This window comes from Pezoporus occidentalis, unplaced genomic scaffold, assembly GCF_034315485.1.
Source record: "Pezoporus occidentalis ecotype Australia unplaced genomic scaffold, CSIRO_AGI_Poc_V1 ctg12, whole genome shotgun sequence".
In the NCBI taxonomy this organism is placed as follows: Eukaryota; Metazoa; Chordata; class Aves; order Psittaciformes; family Psittacidae; genus Pezoporus; species Pezoporus occidentalis.
Genome location: NW_026912994.1, coordinates 1,792,727 through 1,814,992, shown reverse-complemented (window position 1 = coordinate 1,814,992; position 22,266 = coordinate 1,792,727). Strand labels below are relative to the sequence as shown.

Sequence of the window (22,266 nt, the reverse complement as noted above, 5' to 3'; positions counted from 1 at the left end):
CAAACAGAAGTCTCTCACAACTTAAGCTCTCACTGTTTTAGGTTGAACATATTTATCTCACGAGAAATACCAGCACTGTTTACTTGTGGAACAAAATTGAGGAGCAAAGCTGATAATCTGTATTTTGATTTTTTTTTTTTTTTCTAAAGAAGGTAAGTTGGAAAAACATTATAAATATCCAACTTCTCAAATCTTCTCTGTTGTGAATTGAGAGAAAAGCTGCAACCCTTTCCCTAGCCCCTTTTCTATGTGGTTCAGGACCTTCTTCCCTGTTTTATTGTTATTTGTTTGGTTCAAGCTTACAGTTACTCATTCCTTTCTGTGTGGGTGGAAGGTAAAACATACTTGCACTGAGGAAACTTGTCACTTTTGTCTTACTTGACCTGATTTTCAGATTTTGAGTTCTGGAGAATAATAAAGACTTCTCATAAGTTAACAAGCTGTAGTCAAACTTCAGTCTAGAAAAATACTCATATGACTCACTTGGTTTACTCTAATGCATTCCTTAGTCTTTTGCCTCTGAAGTACTTGACAATTGGAATTGATGCAAAGTTTTGTGATTTCTTAGTGATTTTCTTTCTGTGTGCTTCATGACATGAAAGCATGCTGGTAGCCATTACTACCAGTTTGCAATGTTTTAAGAGTATATGAAGCTACTGAGAGAGAATATGGAACAAAAGGACTTCTGACAAATCACAGGCTTTTGAGAAGGCTGGAGTAATATTAATATTTTCAAGAACTGTCTGGACTTGGCTCATAGTCATCTTAAGTGTCTTTAATCTAGGCACCTGATAACTAGCAACACAGTAAATGTTGTGTGTAAGGACAAGTAACAACTGAAAAAAGTGAGATGTGGGATTACAGCTATAATTGTTCATTATGATTCTAGCTAAAGTCTCCTCCCTTCCTGCCTATTCTTACCTTTAGGCACCTGGCACTGAAGCCCTGTTCCCGTGTTCATAACTGTTTAGAATTCTTTGGGATGATAACACAGTTTGTTGTGCTACCCAAATGTGGAATTTTATAAACATGAGAGAAGGTTTATTTTTTTGGGTTTTTGTTATTTCAGGGATAGGCATTTTTTGGAACTTCTCTCTCAACTGTCCCTTTGTAGAAAATAACCCTGGTTTGCTATAAATAGTTTCTTATCATTCTCTATTCTCTTTTCTGTGGTCACAAAACTACTGGTCATTGTGTCTATTCCAGCAAAAAGTCAAAAGCTAGCACTGGTTTCTTGATAGTGTCTTTACCAAAACAAGTTGATTTTGAACCCCTCAGCATTCCTTTCCCCTGCCTAGTATGACAGCTTTAGGAATTGCTCATGGTTTTGGGACAGCATGGTTTCAAAATCAGTGCTTACACAAATGATCATTCTTTAGGATCACATACCTTATGGAGACCAGTTTTTTTTTGGGGGGGGGGGGGGGGGGGGGGGGGAATGGAAAAATACATTCAGTGAGATGACACAACTTTTTTCCTGGTGTTGGTACTTAAAGCAGATACTGTGGTTGTTAAATGTTCTGTTCAGCTTCTGGGACCTTCATATAACTGGCCTACTATGTCAGTCCACTTACTCTGGGTCACTCATGGGGAAGCCCAGAGGAAATTTATCAGAGGTGCTATTTTTCGTTCAGGCTGTTGCCTCTCAGTAGAGCAAACAAACAAACAAAAAACCCAAAACCCCCACCAACCATAAAGCCAAAACCCAAACATAAGGAACCTCATGTGGCTGAGAGGATATTGCATTTTTTTTTGCTTTCACAGTTAGGATGACCTTAAACTCCAGGCTGTGAGTAGCTTAATTTTGTGCCTGGCATTTAGACAAGATTGTACAAAATAAAAAATGTCTAGAACAGTCTGAATTTAAAATACAGTTGGGGAAAAAGAGTATCAAGATAATGCAAAACTAGACATAGTGTGTTCATTAGGATTGCATGAATTCATCATTTTGAGACTAAATTTACAATTCCTTTAGTTTTTTTTTATTAATAATGAAGTAGGTTAGGTTGTTTGTGGAGAAAATATGAAGGTCTTGAAAAGGCTATAGACCTATTTTTTAGAAGTAACAGTGAATGAGAATGTTCACTAATAGAAACAATGTGATGGAAGGACAGAGACTACAGTGATAAAACATGTATCTGACAAAACAAAGTAATTGATCTTAAGTCTGGCTTTATTCACTCCTTTGTTTAGCATGAGGCATTTCTCAGTTGTTTGCTTAAACTGAAGAAGCCATACTTTGTTTAGTTTGTTAAGCAGCAGTGTTTTCTCTAGATCTCAAAAATCAATCTGTAGCTTAATGTAATCTGAATAGTTCTTATTCCAGATTATGGAGATAGGCTAGAGGTTTTCCTGGTAGTTTGTTGGTTTTTTTTTTTTCCCCTCATTTAGCACAATTATCTACCTCTTAGAAAATGAAACATGGCCTTTTAAAATGTGTTCTAATGTGCTTTCTAGAAGAAAAGAAAAACGTTTGGGGTTTGTTTGTGGTTTGGGTTTTTCTTTGCTTGACTAAGCATTACTTTAAGGCCCATAATTAATGAAATGAATGACTATGTCAGTAAAAGTAGGATCATCTTTTTGTAGAACTTGCTATCTGCAAAGTCTTCATCAGTTCTTGGGGGGGGGGGGCGGGGGGGAGTGTCAGGATTTGAGTTGCCTGGTTCAAGAGGGGAAGAATTGGAGAGAGCTCTTTAGCTGCTTCTTTACCTTCTCTACCTGGTCCACAAAACATACCTTCCACATTCTTAACAGTACTTAATATTGACTTTGAGTGATGACAAAGATTGGGTTGTTTTTGTATGTTTTGGTTTGGTTTTTTTTTGTATGTGTGTTGTTTTTTGTTTGCTTTTCCTTTGAAAACCTGGTGATGTGAATGTTACTCTTGATTACTTAGAATTTCTGTACTCCGTGTAACACCAAAAGTTTACTTATACCCAGGGATATATTTGATATTTTTCTAGTAGATTGTTACAATGAGTACGTGTAAAGAGATTTTTGATCTTAAATTCTGTGAATCCTAGCGGTATTTTTTTCAGCTTGTTTTTATGCTGTTACTCTAGACTTTTGAAGTAATAATAAACTAGTCTTTCAGCAACCAGCCCTATAAATGGACCTGTCAGACAGATGCTTTCTCATTTGGTATCCATTGTGCAGAAAGCATTTGAAATTTAATTGCATTTAGTCTTTTAAGACTAGTTTTCCTCAGTCAGTATTTTGGGGTTGCTTAAATTTTGGGCTTTAGTTTAGTCTACTGTATTTAGATGTGGACAACACTTGGTCATTATCTAGTAACCACAGCTAAGTGGTGACTAGTTTCTAAACAGTAGCAAAATTGTTTCATTTTACTGGTAAGAGTGAGGATATATTTCACTTCTTGGACCAAAAATAAAGTCACGAGAAAAACGTGTTTATTCTAGCTTCATTGCTATACTGTCTAAACTGTGCTTATGGTGCTCAGTAATTAAGTTGAAGTGCTTTCTTGGAAGCAGTGGGTTTTTATAGGGAGATTATGAGCTAAATACAGAATAGGCATTCATGACCAGTTATACAATTTCTCTTAAAGGCAGAGATAAGCATTTGATTGAACAGAAGCATCTTTAAGACATTAACAGTTCAGAAGAGACAAACTTGGAATCAGTCAAGTGGATGAGGCTCAGTGTGATCTGAAGATGGCTTCATAGGGTACTTCTGCGAAGTTCATGTAAAAGGGCCAAATGTTATACTGCTAAGTGTCTCTGTTTCTCATGTAACTGAGAAAATCTGTTCTATTTCCTTTAGGTTTATAGATAAACTTCATTTTGGAATTCTGATAAGTAGTTTACTTCAAGGTATCCCATCCTAGCCTTTTTAAGATTTTTGCTTCTCAGTTTCTTAAGTGTCTTTTGGTTCAGCAGCTTGCTTTTTTAGCTTGTTCTTTGAGTCTTCAAAGAAATAAGTTTCTTTCTCTTCCTTTGGTCTTTCCTCTAAAAGGAAAGGCTGTTATTAGTTAGAACATTTCAGTTTGTTAACAGTGTGCTTCCTCCTCCAGGAGGTTATGTCCTGCCTTTTCTGCCCTGAAAATATACTGTCCTGTGAATCTTCCTGTGAGTTGTTTGTGGAGAATATAGGGCCCTTGTGCCTCAAGTGGTTTGATATCATATAACCAGTAAAACCTGCTTCCCAAGTATATCCTATGTAACAGACCTAAGATCATCTAGTTCCAACCCCCCCTGCCATGGGCAGGGACACCTCACACTAAACCATGTCACCCAAGGCTGTCCAACTTGGCCTTGAACACCACCAGGGATGGAGCATTCACAACTTCCTTCGGCAACCCATTTCAGTGCCTCACCACCCTAACAGTAAAGAACTTCCTCCTTATATCCGATCTAAACTTCCCCTGTTTAAGCTTTAACCTGTTACCCCTTGTCCTATCACTACAGTCCCTAATGAAGAGTCCCTCCTCAGCATCCTTACAGGCCCCCTTCGGATACTGGAAGGCTGCTATGAGGTCTCCATGCAGCCTTCTCTTCTCCAGGCTGAACAGCCCCAACTTTCTCAGCCTGTCTTCATAGGGGAGGTGCTCCAGCCCTCTGAACATCCTTGTGGCCCTCCTCTGGACTTGTTCCAACAGTTCCATGTCCTTTTTATGTTGAGGACACCAGAACTGCACACAATATTCCAGGTGAGGTCTCATGCGAGCAGAGTAGAGGGGCAGGATCACCACCTTTGACCTGTTGTTCACGCTCCTTTTGATGCAGCCCAGGATGTGGTTGTCTTTCTGGGCTGCGAGCGCACACTGAAGCCAGCTCATGTTAAGTTTCTCATCGAGCAACCCCCCAAGTCCTTCTGCACAGGGCTGCTCTTCTCTGCCCAACCTGTAGCTGTGCCTGGGATTGCTCCAACCCAGGTGTAGGACCTTGCACTTGGCATGGTTAAACTTCATAGGGTTGGCATCAGCCCACCTCACAAACGTGTCAGGGTCCCTCTGGATGGCATTCCTTCCCTCCAGCGTATCAACCGAACCACACAGCTTGGTGTCATCAGCGAACTTGCTGAGGGCGCGCTCAATCCCACTGTCCATGTCAGTGACGAAGATGCTGAACAAGACCGGTCCCAACACTGATCCCTGAGGGACACCACTCGTTACTGTTCTCCAGCCGGACATCGAGCCATTGATCACAACTCTTTGTGTGCGGCCATCCAGCCAGTTCTTTATCCACCGAGTGGTCCACCTATCAAATTGACGTCTCTTCAATTCAGGGACAAGGATGTCATGTGGGGCAGTGTCGAATGCTTTGTACAAGTCCAGGTAGATGACATCAACTGCTGTACTGCTGTCCATCAGATCTGTATGTCCATCATAGGAGGCCGCCAAATTGGTCAGGCAGGATTTCCCCTTAGTGAAGCCATGCTGGCTGTCACGAAGCACCTTGTTTTTTTCATGTGCCTTAGCATGCCTTCCAGGAGAATCTGCTCCAAGATTTAGTTCAAATTATTTTCCTGTTTCATATATGTTAACATGTTATTTCTGTGTTCATTTACACATAGTTGCATTTGGCATCATCTGTATATATAGGCATTCATAGAACACAACATTAAAGGAACATTTATAAGTACATTTCCTAGGTAGCAATATTTCAGGTATTGTTTCCTGTCAAAATCCTCTTTTCCTTTTTAATATTAAGCACAGAAGCCGTGGAGACTATTTTAATATTAAAGCTAAAAATAATTTCTCATCTCATATGGCAAACATTGGTTTTTGTAGGAATTGATGGTTGTCTTTTGTTTGTGGTGTAGAAAAGCTGTCTTGAGAAGGGATTGTAAGAGCGTCTAATGGTAATTATAATAACTAGATGCACATTTTTGGGTCTTCCACCTTAGATTGTTAGATTGCCTCTATTTTTACTTCTTTGTGGTTTTTGTTTGGTTGGGTTTTTTTTTCCTTCCCCTCACTTCAGCAGTCCTTTCCATTCCCCACCTTCACGAAATCCACCACTAAAACCTACACCTTCCTGTACCATTCTGTATGGAACAGGAGCAGCTGAAGGGAACAAGATAACTTTATTGGAAGGAGCGTGAATTACAACAGCTTGTACAAACTTCAGTAGAAAGTATTCAAATGCACTGTTGCTACAACCCCCGAGTAGAAGAGATCCTATGTCTTTGTAGTTTGCACTTACTTAATGTAGGTATTAATGTTTTGTGTCACCCATTTAAAAATTATAGAAAAAAAAGGGTGTGTTCTCTCTCCCTTTTGAATTCATAACATAATATGCAAAAGAGGCACCTTCTAGTAAGAGTGCAGCTTGTGAAAGCTTACTGCAGAAAGATTAATTGAATACTGTATTAATTGTCAAATTTTGCTGATAGCTTCGTGGTATGTCTTTAAAACAAAAATGGATATATCAAATTAATTTCTGCAGTTTTAAAGATGCAGACAACAGACTTAATTGGCCCTGGGCACACAGCACAAGTATATTTTTTTCCTAAGAGTCTATTTTTAATTACTGATTGCTGTCAACAAAAATACAGTTTATAGAAGCCCTTTTACAGAAATTAAAACTCAGAAGTATTAAGATGAAGTTTATTACATAGTTCTGACACCCATTTGATGTCATGAGAGGAGCCTGTAGCATTAGTGCACATAGTCTGGGTATAGTAGTATATACCATGCTGCTTTGTTCTTTGCTTACAGCCTCCACTTTTTCCATTTTATTATTGTGTTTCTTTAATAGCAATTTTCAATTAGATATGTGGTCTGACCTTTTCCAGGAGGGAAAGGTATTAGAGGCTCTCTTCTACTGGAAATAATGAGGAACAGCGAACTCCTGGAAAGGAAGAATGTTATCTAATAGAATCTGGACATTTAGAAGGTGGGGATTATGTCGAACTGCCTCCTGGAATTCACTGGAGGCTTTTTTTTCTTTTTAAGCTCTTGCTGAAGGATAAGTTTCTAGCTATTAGAAGGGGTGCACATAATTGTTGTTCCCATTTTTTTTTATCCATCAGTTAGAGCAGACCGATAAATTGAGGGTTGGGGGAAGGTTTTGCTTTGCTTATGAGAAAATAAACCCAGACCAGTATATCATCTCCTGTAAGATGACAGTTTCCAAGATAGGAGATTCAGAAGCTAATAAAAGCCAAAAAGTATATTTTCATATGTTCATGACTTTTTAGAATATGAGTGTGTCAGTGTTAGGAAAATCAACAAAAAATTTCTAAGGGACAGTGCAGAGTGTAACAGTAGTTCTCTTTTTCCCTTGGGTACTGCTTTATTTCCTGTTTGGGGTTAGCTGCACCTTGTTGCTGATCTTACTGAGTAAAAAAATAGTTCTAGGTTCTCTGCTGTGATGTATGTCAGTACCAAATCTGACTGTAACAGTAGTCAAATACATACATACACGTTTTCCAAGTATAAGAAGACTACTTAAGTGATTATTCTGACATTGTTGTAATCTGTATAATGTGTTCAAAAATGAAAAGCCATTCTCTTTGGCAGCATTCAGAGTACACCCCCTGCTATGCTTGTGCGCACAGTTGTTCACCTGCATGGAGTTCTTTATATGATTTTTAAAAAATAAAAAAAAGGTGTGGTTTGTTTTGTTTTTTTTTCTCTAACATTTTGCCAAAGAAGTGTTTACTATGACAAATAATGTTCCCATTGCAGACCAGAGGAAAGAAGAGAGAAAACCTGTGTGAAAATGTCACTGGCCTCCAAGCTATACCTTTAGTATGCGTTTTCTTAGAGTCCTTACAGACTTGTCTGTTGGGAGCTTATCAGGTGCATTGATGGGGGCTACAGGTGTGAAATACCGTGCTGTTACCTAGATCAAAACAACTGTTGTCTGCAAGCCTGTAGCCATAGCCTAGGATAGAATGACAGGAATAGCTGTCTTGTGTATGTGTAACTGTTGAGTAGTGAAGAGGGAAAGGTAGCAGTTACATTGAATCTGCCACAAACAAGAAAAAGGCTAGATATTCCAAGAGCTGTTGTCATCAGCTAGAGGAAACAGCATACTTGTTTCTGTTGTTTTTTTGTGTTTTTGTTTTTTTTTTCCAAGTATTGTGGGATCTTGCTGCTTGCTGGTCAGGGACAACAGCCGAGATGTGTGGAGTGCATGTCACTGCCATTTACAGCCAGTAAGAGTGGAGGCTTTAAAGATGAAGCACAGTGGTGGCAGAAGAGAGGAATAAGTGTAGAAAGATGTAGATCTGTTGCAGACTGCAGCAGTCTCAGTGCCGAAACATATTTATATGTATACTGTTTTATGAAAATGTGCATATATATATTGTTTATAAAAATATCTAAATATTCCAATGATCTTTGTTACTTATTTCCTGTTCTTGTTATATTACAGCAATGTGTAATTGTGCATGTGTGTGTGCATATATAAGTATATACACTTGTCTGTATATTTTTTTTTTTTTAACCTTGTCACTTAAAAAATGCAGGATCCTGATTTCCTGTTGGTCAGGTGCTCCCCAAGATTGCCCATCCCTTCGCTGGTGCCCCCCAGGTTAAAAATACTGCTCCATTTGCCTTCCAGCCTGACTTGATATGCAGAATTCTTCAGAGTGGTCGCTGGAGAAGTACAGAAGGCGGATTATTATTCTGCAGTAGTACTACTGAGCACTGGTAATGTTACAGATGGGGTAGTGATAACAGTTTCTCACATGCAAGAAAACTGTGGACCTCTGGTCTGGATACTGATTTTGGAAGTATGATAATTAGCATAACTGGATTGATTTATTTTTTTTTTTTTTTTAATACCCCTCAGATCAAAAGTATTTTTCTTCCTTATTTGGGTTCTGATGGCAGTTATGTGTCAGTCCAAAAAATTACCATGGCGTTCATACTGCCGATGACAACTGCGCTTATCTGCTGGCACTGTGAGCTAACTTGCTGATGTTTTTTTAAGTTGTATTCATAATGCCAAACTGAAAAAATACAAATGTTTAGAAAGGAAATCAGTACAGTACAGAAAGGTGCCACAACAGACTGCTTCAGCAGGGACCTATGGATGTTAAGTGATCGGCTAAGCATGTCTGCGCAATATGCTATCTAAGGGCACACGCAGAGCCTCGTATGAGGTATTATGGAAAGCACATTTTCAGTAATGACATAATGAAGCAAAATGCCAATATGATGCAGGTAGGCGAGTTCTGAAATAGGGTATTTAAGCACTGTCTGAAAGGGGTAGGGTAAAATGTCTGCAGATAAACTACAGTTTGCATTCTGTTTTCCTTTTTTTTTTTTTCCCCCACAAAAGCCATTTTTAGGCCTAAGCAATTAGCAGAGATTAGCATAATCTCTTCTTTCTTTAAACATTGACTTTAAAAAGACTTTTTCTTATACCAGCTCATTTAGTAATGGCTTTCTTTCAAATTTTTATTTACTGAATATTGTAATTGTGCTAGGACTGGAAAACCATTATAAATATCTCTGCTAAAACAAGGCAGTTTCCCATAGGTGGCAAAAATGCAGGAAGTATCTGTTATTTCTTGAAGTGTACTGTTATCTTCATTCTAATGAGGAACTATAATGAAGATTAACTTTTTTTTATAAAGGTGAGCTTTGAACTGAAAAATAGATTTTGAATCAAAATAACAAAATAATTTACAGTAGGCTATATAAAAATGTTTTTTCCTATGCAGAGTGTTGATGACTGTTTTTTGTATTGTGGACCAAATCATCTCTTGAGATAACAAGTAATTCTGGGTGTCTGTTAAAAGCCATGGCACTTGATTCCATAAAGATCAGTGGTAATTTAAATTCTTTTCAAGTTTCTGCACTATCAAAGCAGACATCAGAAGTACTGTAGCTTTTTTTATAAACTGAGCAAAAATACACTGCTAAAGGGTTAATGTTTGTTAGGTAGACAGTTTTTTAAAAGCTGATTTGTTTTACATGATGTTTACAATCAACAGTTTTTTAAGCTACCAGTAATGTATGTATGCATCTTGTTGATGCGATGTAGTATTTTGTGAAGCAATGAAAAAAAATTCAAAGGTGAGAGTACTGATAGTGCCCCATGGAATGTCTTGTTGTGTTTCTCTTGTTTGCATTGGTATGTTTTATCTTTATTTTAATTTTATGCAGGGAGAGATTATAATGGTATGGCAATTCACCAAGTTAGTGATTCTTGGTGTAAGAGGGAAACAAAATGCCTGTTCCGTTTGAAGCTTTTCCTTAACAACTTTTGAGAAAACCAAGCCCATTTCATAATCTTGAATATTTGGGGCCCTAAGCAGAATCTTTAATCTGGTCTGAACTCCAGAAGTCTATTCTTACTATCTGCTGTTGAAATTTGTGTGTATGTTTTAGAGGCCCCTTTTTTCCTGTTGTTATTAATGGAACTACCAATGGAAAAATGTAAGCTTATTTAAGAATAAAACCTGAATTCTGTATTAAAAATTGTTAGTTGCTGTATGCAGTTCTGAGTGGCTGTTTTCTAAATGAAATTAAGGTTTTTATCTTTTAAGAAAGGTGCTATTTGAAGGATATCCACTCAAAATAGTCACAAGTAAAGCTTCAACGATGGACTTAAAACAGCTGGGAGAATCAAGCTTTGACTGCTTTGAGATTTTAGTTTGCTGCTGTATCTGAGGTCATGTACGTGGCATGTACTTTTTTTATGTATGTGTTTTCTGTTAATTGTTTTGAGCTGCAAATTATATTTTCTTTATTTTACTGCATCTGAACTGAAAATACGTATTCTTCTATGTTTCTGATATTTTAATCAGTGTTGAGCTAAAAAGACTTTTGAACATAACCTTTGTTAGTTTACAGTTTGGTATTATAAAACAAGTTTTTAATTTTTTTTTTAATTTTGGGTTGGTGGTGTTTTTTTGGCTTGGTTTTTGTTTTTTTTTGTTGGCTTTTTTTGGGGGGTGGTCTTTTTTGGGTTGCCTTTTTTTAAGAAACAGTAAGTAGCTCAGACTACTTATTGTGCTGTAAAACCTCTGTGACATTTAGTAAGCATTGATAACAGCATAAAGAGAAAAACAGTTATTTTTTTCACAAACAAATCATTTTATTTCAAACAGACACAGGAAAAGCGTATTGTGACTCTCTTTCTAGTCCATTTTGAGTCCTTAACACTAGAAATATAGTTTCAGGGAATCATCCAGTAATGGGATTCTTCAGTTTTTAAGAGTTCTTGTCTAAAAAGACTGACCATTTAAATTTGATAGTTTGAAACAGTAGATTTTGGATTTTGGGTCCTTGATCTGAGTGACTCTGACCTAAAGGTATTAAATAGGTACTCACCAATATTATGTGTAGAGTGTCGAGTGTGTTTCATGGAATTGTCGGAGGCTTTCTAAATATATAGCTGAAAATGAGTGGAAAAGTTACGAAAAAATTATGCAAGATGGCAAAAGGAGCTGATAAAGGAGGATGGCTGGGCATGCAATATAAACAAAATAAGGATAGAAAGGGAAGAGTTGAGGATTGCTTGAGAGATTAAATGACTTGAAGTTGGAGGGAAGGTGCTGGTGTGGGGACAGGGATACAGAACTGTATGTACGTCTGCTGTAAGGCTCCCAGCGCAGAAATGGCTTAAGAGACAGGAGGAGTTTTTCTGCTGTCGGTTAGTTTTCTCTGAATGATGTAAGTTAAGCCAACAGAATCTTCTGTCAGCATAGCTGTTTCTACAGAGCTTTTGCTGGTACAGCAATGTCATGTGAGAAGGGCATTCATTTTTCACCTCCCAAGCCAACAGAACTATGCTAGCAAAATCTAAAGATATGTTATGTTGTGTTTCATAAGTGTTTTAAAGACATGAGGAGTACTATTTTAAAATAGTTCTTTCCTCATGCCTTTAAACAGACATCTTCTCTGGGGGGAGGAAGGACTTAAGCCATTCAGCGCATGTACTTTCCACTAACCTAATACTTTGCTGTTTCTGAGGTATGACATTTCTGAAAGGTTAATGCTATAATAGGGATCAGGCTCAAATGGCTTTTGTCTGCTAATGTACCTTACCTTGTGCAGATGCTTCCCAGTGAGGCAATGGCAGAAAAAAATGGATTTTAGCTACATGCTTTGAGGTCTGTTTCAGAAATTATTTTCCCTCCTCAGCTACAAAAAAAAAAAGTGAGAACAGATCCTAATGGACCTACAACTTTAAATAGTGTATAAACCGTTTTAAGATTGTTTTAGTTACCCTAAGGAGAGTGGACTAGCCACTGAATTGTGTTTTATAACAATAAGCGTATGCTAGGCAAGTCGGTTTTCATCCAGCACAGCGTGTTCAATTCTAGAATTGTAGTTTAATCAGAAACCCTTCATCTGTTGAAACATGTGGATTGTCTGTCAGGAGAACTTTTGTTCTTTGTGTTGTATAGTTTCCCTAGTCAAAACAAGTTTTGTTGTGTTTTGTTGTGTTTTTGTTTGTTTTTTTCTTTTCCTTGGGTAGTATCCTAGCATGCCAACCCTTTCCTTTTCCTGAAATGGTTAAATTGTATGGTTGGGTTTTGTTTTTTTTTGTTGTTGTTTTTTTTTTTGTGTTTTTTTTTTGGGGGGGGAGGTTTTCATGTGGTGGTGAGGAGTGTTTTTGGTTTGGGGTTTTTTTTTTTGTTTTTTTGGGGGGGGTTAATTAAAAGTGCATATTTTGGCAGCATACAGAAATAAAAATGTCTCAAGCCTACTAGATTTAACAACAAGCTGGAAGCACCTTAGCAGAACCCTTTGTCATGTTGCATTGTAGCAGGAATTAAATCCCGAGGAGTGTCTGGTTTCCTCATGGCAAATGAAGAAGGTGGTTACTTCCTTTGGTGTACTTTGCTCTGATTGTTCATCTCCTAAAAGTCCAAATTGAACTCCAAGAAGAGATCTAGTAAAAGAATGACAGTGCTTTGTGCATAATGGAGCAGCTGACCCTCCTGCAGAGCCAGTGCTAAGATTACTCTGAAGAGTCATTGTACAGTGCCAAGCTCCATAAGTACTTTAATACTGTAGTTTCCTATCGACACATAGAATAAAGATCCCTATAGTCTTGCTGGTTGTTAAATTTCTTCCATACACAACTATATTCCTGAAGGAGTTCTCCTGATGTTCTTTGTCAGCTAAACGTTTGTATTATATTCAGTAGTGGGCTCACAGGAGAAGGTGAGGCAGGATTAAAGAGGCCATAGATTATTGCTCAGAATTTAAAATAAAGGGGAGAGGGATAGTTACTAATAGTATGTCTTGGCTTCTCATGTCTGTACTGTGAAAAGTGTCCTCTTTAAAAACCTGTCTACTACCTTATGAACAATGATAGTGTGCTAGCTCATAGCCCGAGTGTGATAGAAGGGCACTATTGTTTTTTTTTAAATTGCTTGAGAGATTATACTATGCAAAACTTCTCAGTAAAGGAGGTGCATAAGTGTCATGAATTTACAAGGTGAGGGCAAGTTTAATTTTTTTTCTCTTCTGATATGCAGCATTCTTGTACAAATAATACAGTGCTGGTAAACTGTACCTATTTGAAGTGTGCATAGGTTTGAAGTAGATGTTTGACATATATTTTGGTGAATCTTGTTGCTGTGCTTTAAGGCAATGTCTCTGTCTGCCTTTCCATCCTCTCTCAAGGCATTTGACTCTGCACCAGTCGGTAGGTAGAAGATGGTATGATGGTGCCTTGGTCACACAAGTGCGAAGCCCCATATCTTGGTGTATGCTGTCAGTGAAGGTCTGTGTGAGTTTAGACATCAGGCCAAGTTGGAGTGATAGAGGTGTAAACATACTCTCTTCTGCCAAGTAGTACCTTTGATACAGGGACACAACAGAAAAATGAAAGAGTGGGTTACTTTGTATAACCTGTGCAGCAAGATGAACTAGAATATACCTGTGAGAGCCTTTATTAGGTTCACAGTTGTGGGATTTTCCTTCTGTCTTCTGAATTTCCTTTGGTGGGGGGTTTCTCAAGGAAGCCTGCAAATGGTTTCTGGTAAAATTGGTGCTATTTCTATCTAGTTATTTTTTTAATGATACCTACACTAAGTAGGTAGCAGGATGTAACTTGTATAGACAGTGGGATGCATATAGTCCTTAATTTCAAAAGAGGTAGAGTAACTGCAGATTATGCTTTTGTATTCCTATTTATCCTCATACTGTTTCTTTTGAAATCCTAATTGCTAAATAGCTTTGTAAATTGAATCCAATAAAAAGTATCTTCTAATGCTAATGTACTAAATAGCATTTGGCTATTAACTGATTAATGTATAACTTTAAAACCTGTGTAAATAGTATCATTGGGAAAATCACAAATCTTTAATATAATTGTATCAATGCAGCATGGATTTGTTTGTACAGCACTTTCCAGTATATAAATGTAAACAAGAATAGGGATTTTAATTTTTTATTCATGCTTAAAAATTTGACATTTCTCATTTAAATGCTATGCACATATCATAGTTCAATAAGGAGGCTGAGATTCTTTGCTCCCTAGTTGTTTAATGGATCTCAAACTTTAGACATTGTGCACATGCTTTCTGCATGTTGTCTTGAGTTATGTCTGTGTTGGCTTTTTGGAGAAAGGGAACAGTTGCCTCTGCATAATTCCAGATTCTGTCTCATAATTGTACAGAGCTGCTTTGAATTTTATGATAAATGGTAATCTTAAGATCAGCTGCTACATTTTTATAAAAGCTGCGTGGCAGATTTCAAAAGTCTTTGAAACCCTGGGCCAAAGAGGTAAGTAAAGCACTAATCGAGAAGAAAGCAAAACTTTGGTTGTAGACCCTAGCTCATGACTCTCAGAGCATCTGTGGGCGTAGCTTGGTCTGTTCATGGGCTGGAGAATTGTTGCTCCCTCTGGAATCCTCCCTTGCTGTCCAAGTTAGGATTTCTAGGGTTGTGGGGGGTGTTTTGTTTTTCCTTTTCCCTTCCCCTCCTTCACCTAAGATAGTTTGCTCCAGTCCTTTTCCCTTCCCTGCCCAAAGGAAAATTTCCCAGAAGGGTCTGATCTCTTCCAGTTATAGGTGCCTGTCAGGTTGTCCATCTTTTGTCTCGGGATTCATCTGCAGGCTCTCAGTTAATAGAGGTGTATTTCCCTCTACATCCCCTCCCAAAGTATTAATCTGTACCGTCACATAGCTTTATTTTAGTTAGGCTGGTGCTGTTGAAGAGTGTATTTAATGGAGTACATGGGCAGAGCAGGTATAGGAGTCACCACTGCAAAAAGGTGGAGGTACAGCTGTTTCTCTGTTCCTCTTGTGGCTTTCTTCACGCTGGCTAGTGTTCATATAAATTTCCTGTGCACTGCCATAGCTCAGCAGCCCAGCAAAAGCTACTCTAGCAAAAGAGCTTTATGGTTCTCTGTCACTTATTGTTGAATCACACAATGAAGAAGTTTAGCAAACAACAGAGCTGATGTGGAGGTAGAGGTGGAACCATACTTTGAAAGCGTGGTGCAGAGGCTACAGGGAGAAGAAAGAAGCAAAAGCTCTCCCCTTTTTGACGGTAGTGAGTACCCTGTTGATTTAGCTGTCTTGAGGCATTGAGATAACTTGCCAAAATTAATTATTTCTGAGAACTGTGTCGGTAGTGGTCCTCAAGAGCTAAGCAATAGCTGGATGCAGTAATTATCTTTTAATTATACCCATAGTTTTTGTTAATGTAAGAATGAGATATTTTTGATACGTATCTTTCTGCTTAAGGCATAAACATTTTCCCCTTTCATCCTAACAAAGAAACATATGTAACTTCTTATGAGTGGTGTTGGTTGGTTGGGAGAGTTCGTGTTCGTTCTCATCACAGGAACCCTGAGGTTATGATGCTAATATAAATATGTTTATATTGTTTAAATGTTGTCCAAAATAATTGAGGTGAAAAATAGCTGGATAAGCTTTTGTTGTGGCAAGTCTTTTAGATAAGAAACTCCAAAGATCTGTTTTTCTAGGGAAGATCCTGAGCTTTGTATTTAAAACAAAAAAACTTCCACATCCAATGAAGGCTGTATCACTAATATGCTGGGGGTAAGGCAAGGCTGTTCACAGAGACTTTGGTGTACTCATCCATCATTTCTTCCACTTGTGCTGTGGAAGGAGGTGCTGCACAATGCTGCTGTATAAATTATGGTGAGAGGCCAATGTTTGTTGGTTTGGATTTTGTTGTGGTGGTGGTTTCTGGTTTGGGGTTTTTTGGTGGTTGTTTTTTTTTCCTTCCTCACACAGCTACTTTTATGACAGAGTTTTTTAATTCACATAGATCCTATATAATGCTCAGCTCTCTCAAAGAAAAAGCAGGTGAATTTGTGTATTCCCCTCAAGTAGGCAGTACAGCTTCTGATGGGGTTAGTATGAGTCTAGTCTTCTGTAGTAAAGGTAATTGTTGTTTAGTGCAGAGCATCTTTTATGCATTTTTTTTCATTCCTGATATTTCCTCTCTGGGAAGATTATCCTTAATCCTGCTTCAAAGGGAACAGAAGTAAGTAAACCCAACATTGATTCTTCTCAGTTTAATGGAATACAGCATAAATAGTACAGAAAATAACCTACTGCTGTGATTCCTCTGGGCATGTGTACATGCATAAACAGGTCTTTTGGATAATAAAGCAACTTCTGAAGAGAACTATAGCTTTATGTGTGACTGGAGCAAATGTTAAGAGCTAGGATAAGTTGCTGCATACAGTCTGGAGATCTCTGACTTGTGGCAAGCCTCGCTGGGAATTCAGCAGTGACTGATTTTTGACCGTGAGGTTATGGGGTAGCCTAACCTGACAGTCATAATCATACTAAAAATTAGGTAGGTGTATATTGTCCACAACAAGGGATAGTCTTTAGACCTGTACAAGATTTCTGTTGAAATATCTGGTGACTAAAAGCTTGTTCATAAATTTTCAAATTACCTTTGCACTGGCAGCATATTCACTTTATGTGTTGAATTAGAAGGCTGGGGTGAAAAAATTTATATTCAGTGTTTTGTCCTGAATTTGATTGATACCAGTTATTTTGATAGCTGTTCCTCTGGTCTTTTGACAACATTTTCTATGTGTCATGATTCAGGAGGTTTCTGTCGTAAAACTCAGGAATGGCTTTGCTAGATGCAGTCTTTTCTATCTCTTGTCCTCTGGGCTGTGCAAAAGAAAGCAGTAAGAGCACAGCATTGACAGTTTTATGATCGTCTCACTGAGACGTATATGCCTATAGATGTATGCTAAGACAGGCTAAGAAAGTTGGGGCTGTTCAGCCTGGAGAAGAGAAGGCTGCATGGAGACCTCATAGCAGCCTTCCAGTATCTGAAGGAGGCCTGCAAGGATGCTGGAGAGGGACTCTTCATCAGCGTCTGTAGCGATAGAACAGCGGGTAATGGGTTTAAACTTAAACAGGGGAAATTCAGGCTAGATCTAAGGAAGAAGTTCTTCACTGTGAGAATGGTGAGGCACTGAAACAGGTTGCCCAAAGAAGTGTTAAATGCTTCATCCCTGGCAGTGTTCAAGACTGGGTTGGACAGAGCCTTTGGTGATGGCATCCCTGTCCATGGCAGTGGGGTTGGAACTAGATGTTCTTAAGGTCCTTTCTGACCCAAACCATTCTATGATTCTATGTAGTACTGGACTTCTGTCTTACAGCTGATAAGAATTTTCCCCTCTGAATAGCTGATTCAGAATAGTTGCCTAGACAAAGTACTTACCACTTTTCAGAAAGAAAATCAATAGAATTTAGGTTTAATGGTGGTAATACAGTGTTACCAATACGATAACGAAGGGAGAGAACGTAACTTTCAACAATAAGTGTTTAGATGAGGATGAAAATCCTGAAGGCTAAAGAAGATAAATGTCACGTTATCTTCCACTCTTGCATGCAAGTCCTTGTAATTACTGTCTGTTAAAGTAGGTACCTATTGTTACTTATAAAACCAAAAATAAAAAATACAAAAGAAGAACCCAAACAAAACTAAAATTGAAAGGCTTTTTTCATGAGACCTTTTGCTAGCTGTTTAATTTTTTTACATGCAAAACCAGGTGGTGCTCTGTCCTTAATGTTTATTCCTTTCAACTGTTTGGATATTTTTTGGGTAGAAGTATCATGTCCCTCTTATTAAAATTTGCCAACCTATATTGGTTTATAATGCCATGCAGTCTATGGCCAGTGTTGGGATTTGATATAAATCAACTTGGTCAGTTTGCTTACTAGAGCCCTTTTTCTGTCCAAACAGTAGATTGACTTTTAAGGTCTGCCTTCTTGTTTTCTTCTCCTTTTTTCCCATCCTGTATGTGGGACAGGAAATTAATACCCAAATATATGGGGAGATGAAAGAGGTGGGTTTCATAAGGGTGTACTGGATCTGGCCCCCTCATTCAGTCTGCAGCACATAAAATTCCTGAAGTATTTCTAAACTTTCACAGATTGGATTAAAGAACTAGAACCAGATCATCTCAGTTATGAAAACTGAATTTATGGAAACTGCAGGGATGGAATGTTATCCAGCTACTAGTAACTCACTATTGTTGGTCACAAACTCAAGGTTGCTGTGCCAATTTCAATGAATCTATGGCTGTTATTACTCAAAAATATCAGGTAAACAAAGATATATCTTTATTATGTGTGTTTTGCTGTTAAGCTGAAGTACAGGGTTTGTCATTTTCTTACATGCGGGCTGATAGTGATTCTGGTTGATTCAAAATAGCTGTGTTCTATAAAATAAAAAATAATTATATTTTGTTTGAATCAAAACTGCGCAGCTTCTCAGTTCTGTCCTACTTACTGTAGGTTACATTGCACAAAATCTACAGGCTTTAAATCTGTCTGCAGGTGAAAAATCTGTTCATAACATGTTATAGGCTGATTTGCAGTTAGGTTGTTGTAGGAAATATAAGGACTTTTTACCTGTGCATCAGTTTTCCAGATTGGCATAGGCAAGGAAATTGCATTTGCAGTGTGAGTTTTGTGAATTCTTTTTTTTTTAAATGGCCTTGCAAAGGAAGCTCTTAGTGAATTCGATAGAATTAAACCAAAGCCCCTTCAAAATGTTGACTACAGTTAATACATTTGTGGCTTCTATAGGGAACAGAAATTAAATTATATTTAATTTCTGAAATTATATTTGCAACTGGACATAAATGTTTAGAAGAGACCTGTGGTCTCTTCTAACATTTTACCTAAATACAACACAAATTGTATATTAGTCAACAAAATCAAACAGCTTCTCTGTTCACATCTTACTTACAGTAAAGGTAAATCTGAGCTTTTTCATGAATCTTAAATAACCATCTGGATTATCTGGAAGAAACAATACTGTGTCCTTTGTTGCATTTCTGCACCTTTTTGTTTCCTGTTTTTTTTTATGCGGAATCATTTCAGCAATTAGGGTCTTTTACAGGCCTGAATCATAGCCCATCTTTTATCTTTCTTTTTCATACTCCTTCGCAGCAAGGTTTATTAAGTCACAATGCCTATATGTCTTAACCAACCTGTATGTTTCTTCAGATGTAGAAGAGTAATTGTAGCCAGGCTTTAATCTCGCCTGCAGGAAACCTGGAAGTCTGTGGGCCATTCTGTTGCTGTTTCATGCCATCACAGTCTTCTCAGTTGTACCGAGGGAGTAGTTCAGCATGATGAGGTGTTCTCGGAGTTACATATTGTTTGCTATTTGATTTCCATTGTTGCCTACCACTTCAAATGCATGCTTCCTCTGGGTGGTGATACTACTTATTTCTCAGAAGGGCAAATCTGAGAAGGGAAGATGAAACATTGTCAGTTTTGCAGAAATTTGTAAATCCTCATTCAAGGGCAGTTATTTTGATGAATAAAATAAAAATGTTTTCTGTAATTCAGGTTGCAAAAAATATGGATTATGCGTTGTGCTTATAGCTTATGAACCATGACAAAGAAAAAAGCTTTTAATGCTAACAGGAATCAGTGAGCTTTCACGGCCTGTTACTCCTACACACCTGCTGGGCTGCATATTTCAAACTGTCTTTTCAGACTGCTGGAAGATACCTGCTTGTTTATAGAAACAGTTTCACTAGGAATGCCAACAAAATGTTTATTTTGACTACTTGTTAACTCTGTAATACAAAAGTGTCTTGTAAGTCTGATGAAAAATACTATTACTGCTAGAGAAAGAAAGTAGAATGAATAAATATGAAAAAATGCTTATTTCTTCCATGCTTTTGTTTTCTTGAAGTGACTGTTTTTAGGTGTCATCATATTCCCTCTCCCATCCCGCCAAATAAAAGTATCATGCATTTTCCTTTGATTTTTAGGCATTCAAAAGGGATGCTCTTGCTGATTCAAGACAACACAGTTCTGTCCAGGACTCTACACTGGGGATAAGGACATGGGACTCCTCCTGCCAGATTCCAGATGGTTCATTACATCTGACATCTTGGTTGGCAACTGTGAAAAGGAACTTTGGATTATTTTATTTTATTTTTGTGGGAGACCACAATCCCCAAATTGTAGGACATATCAGGTACTACATCAGATACTTATTTAGACTTTTCTGTAATGTTACTTGATTGTTACTTGTTTTCTATGAAGGACTTTTAAGCATTTACATCTTACTGTTTTTATTTTAAGGAATGAAAAATTCTTGGTTTACATCTTTCACTGTAGCTGAATAATGATGAAAAGTTGTATATTTTTAGGGAAAATTTGGGGTGGTTCTCTTATAACTTTAACCATTAGTTATCTTTATACAGTATTAAAAATTATTATTTTGAATTATAATTATTTATGATGGTTGTTATTATCCTAATTACCAAAGCTGTCTCTTTCTTTCTTTGTTGCTTTTGGGGGAGTGCTTAATTTCATTTTGACTAGTTCTGCTACATCTAATAGGTAGGATAGTTCCTTCATTTGGAGCTTGTCCTGTGATTACCTGGCAATGAGGTACCTTAAAAGTTTTAATTAAATTTATGAATGTTTGCACACTTGGTGCATTAGGATTCATATGTTTACTTTTAAACTCTGTATGTAATTATCTTTTAGATGTGAAAAGCTTCTCTTCTTTCTGTTGGAATTTAGTTTGATTTAGAGTACCTGAACGTTCAGGTGTTTATTTTAAAATATGGAAGGGAAAATCTGTGAGTGTTATCCCATAGCGTAGCATTTAGTTCTCCTTTGTATAGATGGCTGTTGTTAGAAGCCTTTGGATAAGAGATGATCACAAGGCAGGAAAATACATCGTGACAGAAAGGGGAATCCTGTTTGCAGCAAAATCATGTTTATTCTGGGTACTGTTCAGATATGCTTTGTTTTAATTCAGAATTACTCAGTGATCCTTTTTTTTCTTTGTCCTAAAGGTTCCGTGTTTCTTGTAGAATTTTAAAATAACCTTTTCTAATGAGGATGTCTGATATTCTTACTGTAAAAGATGGAACTGATGCAATGAAGGGCTCAGAAGCTGAATTTAAAGATACAGACCCAATTGAAGACCTTATAAAATCAGGAAGTCAGGAGCAGATTCAGGCAGAAAAGGATGAAAATTGTCCTGATAGCAAAAACAATATGCCGGTAAGAAGCTTTTCACTTTATTTTTCACTAGTATATCATGTTAAATGAGTCTGTTTTGTTCTTCTCCCTTTTCATGATTCTCTTCATGTATTTCTTTGGTACAGGTCAGGAAAACTTGACTTGTGTTAGGGAAACAAGTTGGATGATAATTCTCTTCTCCTTTGCCCCACTTTTCTGTAAATATGAGAGTTGGGAATTTTTGATTGTTTGAAGTAGATGGGCAGTTTTCATGTGAAACAGATGATTTGTCCGTTTAGGTGCTCTCCTGGGTACACATGTGAAGTTGAGTCTTTGCAGCAGAACAAGGGAAAAATTTGGCATTCAAGCACCTTCTGTTGTTGCTGTGTCTTGACTGAGTTTAAGAGACTGGACTATGTGAATAGTACTCTATATAGTAATAGTGAGGTATGAGTGCTGCTTGTATGAACAAAGCACTACAGCACAGCTTATCATGTCTGTGTTGAGGAGGGGTGACCAGTCTACGGCTCTTGAGCCATGTGCATTTTACAGGTGGCTCAGGTGTAACTTTTACAGCAAAGCTGTACAGCACAAGATTAAAGTAATCAGATGTAGGTAATCCAAATCCCCAGGTGTCAGAGGAATCAAGTCAGTGGAGTTCCTGAGCCAGAAGGTTTGAGTCCTGCCCTGGCCACCAGTAGAAGGTCCAGCCTCTTTCTGCCTACATCAGTGGCATAGTGAGCTGGTGAGCTATCATCTCATCTTGGCTACTAGCTAGTAATGCGTGTACATTCTCTTTTCCTTCATTCTTCACTGCTTGACAATTTAAGTAGGAAAGCTTAGGCAGTCTTTATGCATACCCTGAAGAGCTCATGC

At 37.7% G+C, this 22,266-nt stretch overlaps 1 protein-coding gene across 13 annotated transcripts in view; it reads left to right on the top strand.

Annotated features, from left to right (window-relative positions):
* Positions 1-22,266, top strand: part of R3HDM1 (R3H domain containing 1) — a 92,554-nt gene that overhangs the window by 16,140 nt on the left and 54,148 nt on the right. For all 13 annotated transcript variants that reach the window (XM_062605799.1, XM_062605825.1, XM_062605767.1 and 10 more), the window contains exons 2-3: positions 20,181-20,389; positions 21,222-21,432. In XM_062605799.1, the coding sequence (XP_062461783.1) occupies positions 21,262-21,432 (171 nt within the window). In that variant the 5' untranslated portion in view covers positions 20,181-20,389; positions 21,222-21,261. The remainder of the gene's footprint in view (positions 1-20,180; positions 20,390-21,221; positions 21,433-22,266) is intronic.